The sequence below is a fragment of the Triticum dicoccoides genome, chromosome 3A (assembly GCF_002162155.2).
Source record: "Triticum dicoccoides isolate Atlit2015 ecotype Zavitan chromosome 3A, WEW_v2.0, whole genome shotgun sequence".
NCBI classification, from domain to species: Eukaryota; Viridiplantae; Streptophyta; class Magnoliopsida; order Poales; family Poaceae; genus Triticum; species Triticum dicoccoides.
The window spans coordinates 92,063,537-92,072,981 of NC_041384.1; the positions used below are offsets into that span (position 1 = coordinate 92,063,537).

Below are 9,445 nucleotides of genomic sequence, written 5' to 3' on the forward strand. Positions count from 1 at the left end.
CGTTTCGCAGTAGGGCATTTTTAGGATGAACTCCATAAAGCTTGTTTTCTTGAAAAAAATGAAAATGATATTTTTAAGTGTAAAAAAATTCTGGAAAAAAAATCAAACATGTTCATATTGATGTGTTTTACATGTGTGTAAAGTCAGACGATGAAATACATTATGGTTGGAGCTACACACAAAAGAAAAAATCATGATCATTTCAAAACCAATCTTCAAATTTCAGACATGTACTACTATACATCAGTATGAACTTGTGTGTTCTTTAGATTTTCTGAAACTTAAAAATAAGGTTTAAAATTGTAAAATAAAGGGCTTCATGGAGCTCGTCCTCCATTTAGCACTTTCAGTAAACCCTAAACCCTAAAGACCACGGATAGGTCGCCTCTTACACCATAGGATTGGGCCACTTATTTTCGAAATTTCACATACTTCAGTGGGGTCCAAAATATTTTTAACACCGAAATTTCGATGCATTTTAAAACTTATTTCAAAATAAATTTAAATTAGATCAGGATTCATTAAAAATAAGTGAAATTTGAGATCTTAAAATCTGAAATAATTTCCGGAATATGTGAAATTTCCGAAATTTCGTATATTTCAGTGAGGTCCGAAATTATTTTGTTTCGGAAATTAAAAACCTTGTGCATGGCAAAACATTAGACGTAGGGGTTATTAGTTATTCGATAGTCCTAGTTATTACATGGTGATATTAGCTATATCTACTCATGGTGATTAGCTATATCTACTCATGGTGATTAGAGGCGGGAGGAGAGGGGTAGGATTTCGCGCAGTCGGCAGCGGCGAAGGTGATGGCGCCCTTGTCCAGGTCGAAGCCAACCCAGAAGTTCTGCTGCGCGATGTTCCCGATGACCGCCACATTGTCCGTCGCCGCCGACATGGCCAAGCACACGGTCCCCGGCTGCGGCTGTATGAACGCGTTCTTCGCCTTCAGGGTAATCACGGCGCCGCCGCCAAACCCCAGCGTCACTTCCGGGAAAAGCTTCTCCAGCACCCAGTCCTGAATCGTCCCGCCCACGTCGTAGCACAGGTCCAGCAGCTTCTCTGGCGACTGCTTCAGCGGGAGCTTGATGCTCTTGGTGAGCTCCCCCATGATCGGGTCCAGCAGCGCCTTGTCGAGGAACGTCAGTGGCGTACCGGAGTCGACGATGACGGGGGACCACTTCGAGGGTACGATGGTCGAGTTCCCGATCTTGACGGACGTGAGCAGGATGGTGTAGTAAGCGTCCACGGCCGAGGGGATCAGCGGCGTGGTCACCGCGCCAGGCTCCGTCACGGCGGCGCGAGCGCCGAAGTTGATGATGGAGGAGGCGTTGACGGAGAAGGGCGCGAGGCAGTACGAGAACCTCCGGCCGAGCGATGTCGCGGCGCCGATCTGGTTGACGAGGGAGATGCTCCCGGCGCCCAAGCCGACATTGCCGGCCAAGAGGAACGGGTTGCCGCCGTTCGTGTTTGTGTTGCAGCCGAAGTTGACTCTGGTCAGTTGCAGCTGCGGACGTTCGCGGCATCCAACACAGCCGCCGGGAGCGTCGTCGAAGATGAAGGTCTCTGTGGAGAGGATGCCGTCCGTCGTGGAGCGGTCGCTGTAGGAGAAGTGGTACTGGCAGATGGAGTTGGCGTCGCAGGAGGTGACGCGGACCGCGTGGCATGAGGGCAGCCGGCAGGCCACGAGGCCGTAGGACGACGAGGAGGACGTGTCGAACACGTAGCTCACCGGCGCGGCCCCAGCGGCTGGCGGAGGACCGGAGGTCCCGTTGGTGCATTTGAACGACATGAGGTTGCTGCCGGTGCTGACGATGGCGAGCATCCGGGTGCGCGGCGTGCCGATGTTGACGTACATCAGGTACTCGTACGGACTGGACCTGATCTCGGCCACGCCGCCGGAAGGATCGCGGACGGTGTACGAGCGCGCCGTGGAACGCCGCACAGCGGCAAGCACGCGGTCGTTGGAGGTGAGCGACGGGTCGTGGAGTGGCGACTTGGGAGAGTCCCGGTGGATGAACTCCACACTAAACCCGCCGCCGACGTACGCGGTGCACCCGCACAGCTGCACCGTCAGGACGACGCCAAGGAGCAACAGTGCCCGCCATGTCGTACCCGCCATTGTGTCCTAACTCTTCTTCTCAGTGTTAGCTCTACACCCGATCGCTTGCTAATGGCCTCCTCTGCTGCTGGTGCAGTATTAATAGGGGCATGGGGAGACGAATGTGGTAAGAAAGAATTGCTAATTTCCTGCAATAATTTGATTGGAGAGAGATTAGAGATTTGAAGGCGGTAATTAGGTTCGTGCTTAAAGCTTTTCTGTGATCACTTGTTAATTAGGGCATCTCCAGCCGTTGGCTCCCCAGGGGGCGTCTAAAAGCGCCGCCTGGGGGTGAGCCGGTGCAAAAAATGGCCCTGTGGGCGAGTCGGTCCCCAGCCGTCGGCCCCCAGGGCCGCCCCAGGCGCGTACTAAAAAAAAGGACCATTCGGCGAAGTTATGATAAAAACTAGTTAAATTTCGGCCAAACATGGCAAATTTCGGTGAAATTCGCGCATTTTCATTACATTAACCTAATCTAAAAACGAAAGGGGCTGAAGTCGTCGCCGCCGTCGCCGCCATCGTCGTCGTCGGCCTTCTCTTCCTTGGCGCGGGCGCCCCTGCTGGACCCCTGCCCGGCGTCGCCATGACGGACTGGCGCCGACGAGGAGGAGGCGCGCCGGCCGCCCTCGTTGATGACGATGCCGACGCTGCGAGTGCGCCGGCCGATTGGCGTCTTCGCCGCGGGCTCGGCCTTGAAGCCGAGAAGCGCCCGAGAACCGGAGGAGTGGGAAGATGAGCGAGAGGAGGAGGACGAGGAGGAGGCGAACCTCCTTGGCGCCCATGCGCGTCGGTGTTGCGACGGGGCGGCCCTCATCACAGGATAGGTCAACGTCGGGTTGTTGCCGCCGTCGAGGTGCGCCAGCACGCCATCCAGCATGCGGCCGGGGACGCCCCACCACAAGTGGCGCCCCTCGCTTTTCTTCACGCCGCCGACCACCGGCGCGCCGTTGGTGGAGGCCAGGCGCTGCTGCTGGCGGCGCTGGAAGTACGCTGCCCAAGCCGCGTGATTGTCGGCGGCGTACTGGGGGAGGGAGCGCTCGTCGTCGGTCAGGGAGGCGCGCGCGACCTCGACCTCCTCGGCGAAGTACCTGGGCTTCGCCACGGCGTCGGGTAACGGGGGAACGGGCACTCCCCCGTCGCTGAGCCGTCACCCGTCGGCCCGGTGCGCATGTCTGGCAGCGCCGGGATGTTCGCCTGGAACAGGAGCCAGGACTCCTGTTCGCGGAGCGAACGGCGGCCGAAGCCGTTCGCCGCCGCCTCGTCTCCGGGGAAGCGCTCTGCCATGGCGACGGCTCGGCGGTGGTAGAGAGGGAGAGAGAGGGGCCGCCGGTGGCGCTCGGGAGAGGAAGACGGAGACGGAGAGAGGGGCTAGGCGGCGGCGAGGGGGGGCGAGTCTGGTGTGGGCACCGGCAAGGACCGCCGGCTTTTATAGCCGCTCCGCGCCCGTGTGTACGCGTGCGAGGGAGGGGAGGTGTCGGCGCGCCATCCCGTGACGCGCCGCCCGTGAGGAATCAATGGCAAGGCTGACCGGCGGCAACCTTGCCATTGATTCCCCGCGGGAACCGGAGCAGTTGGGGGGAAGACGAGCCGCCGTGTCCCTGACGCGGCTGGCCCGTGGCTTTTTCGCGCCAAAACAGTTCGCCCCGGCGCCCCCGGGCGCCCCCCAGCGCGCCGGGTTCGGTCTGAGTCCGCCGGTGCTGTTTTCGGCCCAGGCCGGCGAAAATCGGGCTCCTGGGGGCGCGACTGGGCCGTTTTTTCTGCGCCGGCGCAAAAAAAAACGCCTGAGGAGGCCTTTCTGGGACGCGGCTGAAGATGCCCTTAGCTAGCATGCGAATATTCCAGTGGCAAGATAGACAGCTGATTGATTCTTTTCCTCCGCCGAAAAAATGGCAGGAACATTAAACCATTCAGAAAGGGAACCGTTAAACTGCATTTCCTCCTTTTTTTTAATTATCTTGTCCTCACTTTCTCATCCGATCTTATTTAAAAATTCTCATGCGTCTCCCTAGCAGTGAAAAAAAATTGATTCTATCACTATAGGAAAAACATATTTTGCCTTGTGTTTCTCGGTACCTCAAGAGTGTTATATCGGCCACTCGGCTTATGGCCCTCTATGGAGTATGTCGACACCGAGATGGTGTGTCTCGACGTACGACCACATATGCCGTGGCATGACCTGAAAACACTCAGCATATAGTTATACAACCCGAGTGTTATTGTGGCACGTGGCGAACAACCACGTGGCCTTCCTCATCGCGCTTGATGGTACAGTAACGATGGTCTATATAAGCCGAGTGCTGCCTAATAGAACTCACGGCCTATATAATACTTATTCTTAAATCCAAAAACATTAATCGGCAACAACCAGCTTAAAAAACACATCTGTCCCATGCATCCTCGCAACACCTAAAAAAAGAAGCTCTAATATGTGACATTGTAGCGTCATGCAGCCACCAACACCGGAAACTTCCGGACATAAGTATGAATTATTAGCACATCATAAATTACACTGCCAAGAAAGCGCACTAAAACATTGTATTATAAGAAAAACATATTCCCCATGTGCCAACCCAAATAATAAACAATTTTTTTGAAATCCCTACAACACCTACGGCACAACGAAGTGCACACAACCCTTCTAATACATACTACATCTGTAATAGCCAGCATTCCTGCAATTGTTATTCCATTATTTTTATGCTTGGAGTTGAGTTGTTTGGTTTCAGATTTGCTAGATAGAACTATTGAGAGCTGTGAGTACCAAATGTGTCAGCATGTTATTTTATGCTTTTCATTTGTATTTATTGTTTTGCCTCGATGCACTCTTCTCTGCTGAACTATTCATGAAACACTGATATAGAGGCACGAGCATCTTGCACAATTCCACAGATGACTCTAAGGAAAAAATAAATTAGCAAATGCTTAGTTGTTTTACATCAAGAATTATATTATACTTAATGGGCATGACAAGATATTGTTTATATTTACATCAACGTACATTAAGATATGCTGACAACTGAATCTTTAAGACTCATTGTTCTTTCTTTTGAAGTCCATGGGTGCAACATGGGATGGGATCCATTAGTTTGGTACAAGATGCGGTGCATTGATCCATTTCCCAAAGGTTACCATGAAGCATGGGATCTCGTGCTCATTCAAAGATGATGATGTAGCTATCATGTCGAGGAGAAGCCGAGTTAGCATGAAGTGAGGAATAGGGCAACAAAGTCTTTTTCTCCAAATGAAGAGGAGAAAAAACCACATGACTATACAGAAGAAAGCTGAAAGAGTGCCCGTCGCTCACCCCGCATGGGCACGGTGTAAAGACTTATACTCATGGGAGTATTTAGAAACGGAGGGAGTAGTATTTATGTTTTGCTTTGCACAGTACAAAATGTAGGCAGTATTTGAATAGGTTTAGCAAGCAATTAGTTTTATCTTTCCCCGCAAAAAAAAAAGTTTTATCTTGCACCACGTGTATCGTCTTTATGCGATTACGCCAAGCAAAATAACACCTTTCCTCATCACCTAAATAAAACTAAAAAACTAAAATAAAAAAGTAGCTACAAAGAAGAGTCCGCCGGCCATGGATAGGAGGTAGCACAGTCTACACTGGCGAATGTGGCGGTGCGCCTGTCGAGGTCGAACCCGATGTGCATGTTCTGCTGGGCGACGTTCCCCAAGACCATGCCCTGATCTCCCTTGGTGACCTCCACCAATGCCATGCACATCGTCCCCTCCCGCAGCATCACGAACGTGTTCTCCGCCTTGAGCGTCACCACCCCGCCGCCTCGCAGGCCCAGCTTCACCTCCGGGACAATCTTCCCGAACGCCGTCTCCCCCACCCGGGACACGTCGTAGCAAATAGGTATACCCTTGTCCGGCGACTTCACCCGCCGGAGCTTGATGCTCCGAGTCAGCTCCTCCACCATCGGGTCCAGCAGCTCTTTCACAAGTAACGTCAGGGTCGTGCCAGAGTCCACCACAATGCGGGCCCGCCGCGGCAACGGCAAGCTCCTGACCCCGATCCTGACGGACTCGAGCGCGATGGTGAGGTATGCGTCCACGTCGGGGTGGAGCAGCGGCGTGGTTGCTGCGCCCGGCTCCGTCACGGCGGCGCGGGCGCCCAAGTTGAGGATCGAGGGGGTGTTCACGAAGGACGGCACGAGGCAGTAGGAGAACCTCCGGCCAATCGATGTGGCCGCACCGAGCTGTGGTTGGCGAGGGAGAAGTTCCCGTCGCCGAGCCCAACCAGGCCGTCCCCGGTGAAGGAGCCTTTCGTGGACGTGGAGCAGCCCAAGTTGAAACGGGCCACCTGCAGCTGCGGACGGTCGCGGCACCCGACGCAGCCGCCTGGGGCGTCGTCGAAGGTCAAGGTCTCCGTGGAGAGGACGCCGCTGGTCTCCGAGCCGTCGGAGTAGGAGTAGACGTACTTGCAGTGGACTTTGCGTCGCAGGACACGCCGGTGCGGGTGAACGCGTGGCACGTGCCGGAATGGCAGTCCACGCGGCCGAACGTCGACGACTTGGACGGGTTGAACACCACCCTGGGCGGCGCTCGCCGGGCGGCTTCGGGATGATCGGCGGTGCCGTCGCTGCTGCATTTCACCCACAAGAGATCGCTGCCGGTGTCGGCGAAGGCGAGCATCCGTGTAGGCGGCAACCCGATGTTGATGTACATGAGGAAGTCGAACGGCGGGATGGAGATGACCTCAGCCACGCCGCCGCCAGGAGAGCCAGTGCCGGCGGTGGCGGCGTACGAGCGTGCGAGTGCCGCGGCGCGCCCCGTGGAACGCCGCGCGGCCGCGAGCATGCGGTCATGCGGGGTGAGCGATGGGTCGTGGAACGGCGACTTGACGGAGTGGTCACGGTGGATGAGCTCGACGCTAAACCCGTCGCCACGGCCGACGTACGCCGTGCACCCGCACAGCTGCGCCGCCAGGAGGACGACGCCGGCGAGCAGGACAGCATGAGATACCACACCCGTCATTTCTGCCCGAAATCCCAAGGATTAGCTTCACTGATCGAGTCGCGGGTGCCGCTGGTGCTGCGTACGTACGTATAATTATAAACGATGATGGTGATGCATAGATGGTAATTAGTAAATGGGGAGCCGAGACGAATGGGGCAAGTCATGATTTCATATGAATTGTGATTGACTGCAAAATAGTGCACACTCATGCATGCATGGGCAATGAATGGTGATCGCACATTAATTTGATTGGAGAGGGGATCATGCGGTTTCGATATTGCTAAAATTATGATTAGTGATTTCTTGTCAGTTTTGTACTGACCGTAATCCAGATCGACTGGCAAGACAGGGAGGCGGTCGATTCTTTTCCAATGCCTGCATGAGCATGACCCATCCCACATGCACACATTAGGTTTCAGATGCATCTAGTATACTAGTAGATCATTTGTCTTGTCACAAATTGTTCAAAAAGTTGTGTCGCCCCAATCCGTTGCGAAAATGTTGATCTTCCGGACATCCTCCAATCCTTCCCGACCAAGCCTTCCTCCTTTCCGATAAAATACCTTGGGTTGTCTTTGTCCGTAAAGAGTCTAAAGATAATTCACTACCAACCGCTCGGGGACAAGGTGGCGTGTCACCTCACTCCTTGGGTGGGGAGGCATATTGCGTTTGGCGGATCATGCGGTCTTGGTCAAGTCGCTCCTCACATTGATTGTTATCTACTACATGACGGTGTTAAAGTTACCAGTCGACTAGGGGTGTAAACCAGGTCCCGTTTAATCCTGTTTAAAGTCCACTTATGATATGATAGTTCAAAAAAGTTTTCTGTTTGTTTAAGGAAAATGAACTACTCAAGCTAGCAAAAACTAACTAGACAGGATTGCGGACGCCATTTATTTGCCACCTACATCCCTACAGTCGAGGTCAAGAAGATCGATGCCCTCGGACGGGCTTTCCTTTGGGCAGGTTGCAATAAGGTCATAGGTTGAAAATGCAAGATAAATTGGGAACAAGTGTGCAAGTTCAGGCTGCATGGTGGTCTTGGAATCCTAAATCTCGACAAATTTGCCATTGCTCACTTGTAGTTTTGTAGAAACGTAATATGGTTTCTATATAATTAGTGATTACTTGTCAGTTTTGTAGAAGCGTAATATGATTAGTGATTGCTTGCAGGGAGGTGGTATTGTTTTCCGGTGATTCAACGGTAACTCTTTGAGAAAAGGCCAGGAATAAACTCATGGACAACCTGCATATGACCCCCATCCCACATGCACACCTTAGGGATTTTCTTTTACATAGTACAATCGAAATCGCTCACACACACGAGCATACACTCACATCTATAAGCGCACGCACGTACACTCTATCTCTACGAGCATCTCTGAAAGAATGAACCGGCAAATCATCATGAGATTGACAAAGTCGTCACAGACGTCTTCGTAGTCGTCGGGACCGTATTCTCCTATTGTAGGCACATCTTTGCAAGGTCTGGAATGAATACAAGAAAATGCGAGCACCAATGTCAAGCCTAGAAATTAAAATCTGATGGGCTGGGGATACCACTGCCCTCGCCACACATTAGATTTCAAATGTATCTAGTATACTACTCCCTCCATTCACTATTGTAAGATGTTTTGAATATTTTAATATAAACTATATATACGAACTGAAATGAGTGAACAAATACATCAAAACGTGCGTACATACATTTGATTTCAGAAAAAACTTATACAACTTAGTGAATAGATGGAGTAGATCATTGATGGCGCGCATTGCCGGGTTACAACGCCTGCCTATATTTATAGTAGAAAGACTGAATTTTCAAATAGGCAGGCATGATAAAAACATAAAGCACTAATGGATAGTTGTGAATGGTCCTTTTTTTCTTGGGTCTAACCGGCTTAGAGTTGAACATGAGAACACACATTGTTGTACATGAACGGTTCACATTGCAGTGTTGCAATACATGCTAAGTAATGATTGATCATTTGTGCTAGGTTTGATAATGGATATGGTTTGGTAATAATCGTATTGTATAAATCTACATGCACATATCCATGAGGTGTCATCTTAAAACAAGAAATTGATAGCCCTTATAAGCATAGTCCAAGAAATTGTTGCAAATAAATTAGAGCCTTTTGAATACGGAAGATATGGGAATTTGTGACAAAATAGCATGGCCGAAACCTAAGCATTGTTCTAAATCAGATTTCTAAGCCACTCTACATGTTTTTGTTTATGGGCGGAGCCACATACAGATACTTAAGCAGCAACCCCGTGCCTCATACGCAACTACCATTCATTCCCACGCCGGTTACTGAATGGTAACTAAGGGTGTCCCCATGGATGCGGCTAAGTCGGTCTTCGTTT

General features: G+C 51.8%; 1 protein-coding gene and 1 pseudogene across 1 annotated transcript; both read right to left on the reverse strand.

Annotated features, from left to right (window-relative positions):
* Nucleotides 1-745: 745 nt before the first annotated feature.
* LOC119271294 (aspartic proteinase CDR1-like) lies at nt 746-2,125 on the reverse strand. The gene is made up of 2 exons (XM_037553180.1): nt 1,196-2,125; nt 746-1,132 (listed from the first exon to the last, which is right to left on the reverse strand). The coding sequence occupies exons 1-2, from the start codon at nt 2,123-2,125 to the stop codon at nt 746-748; spliced, it is 1,317 nt and encodes a 438-aa protein (XP_037409077.1).
* Nucleotides 2,126-5,667: 3,542 nt separating this feature from the next.
* LOC119272010 lies at nt 5,668-7,093 on the reverse strand (annotated as a pseudogene).
* Nucleotides 7,094-9,445: the final 2,352 nt, after the last annotated feature.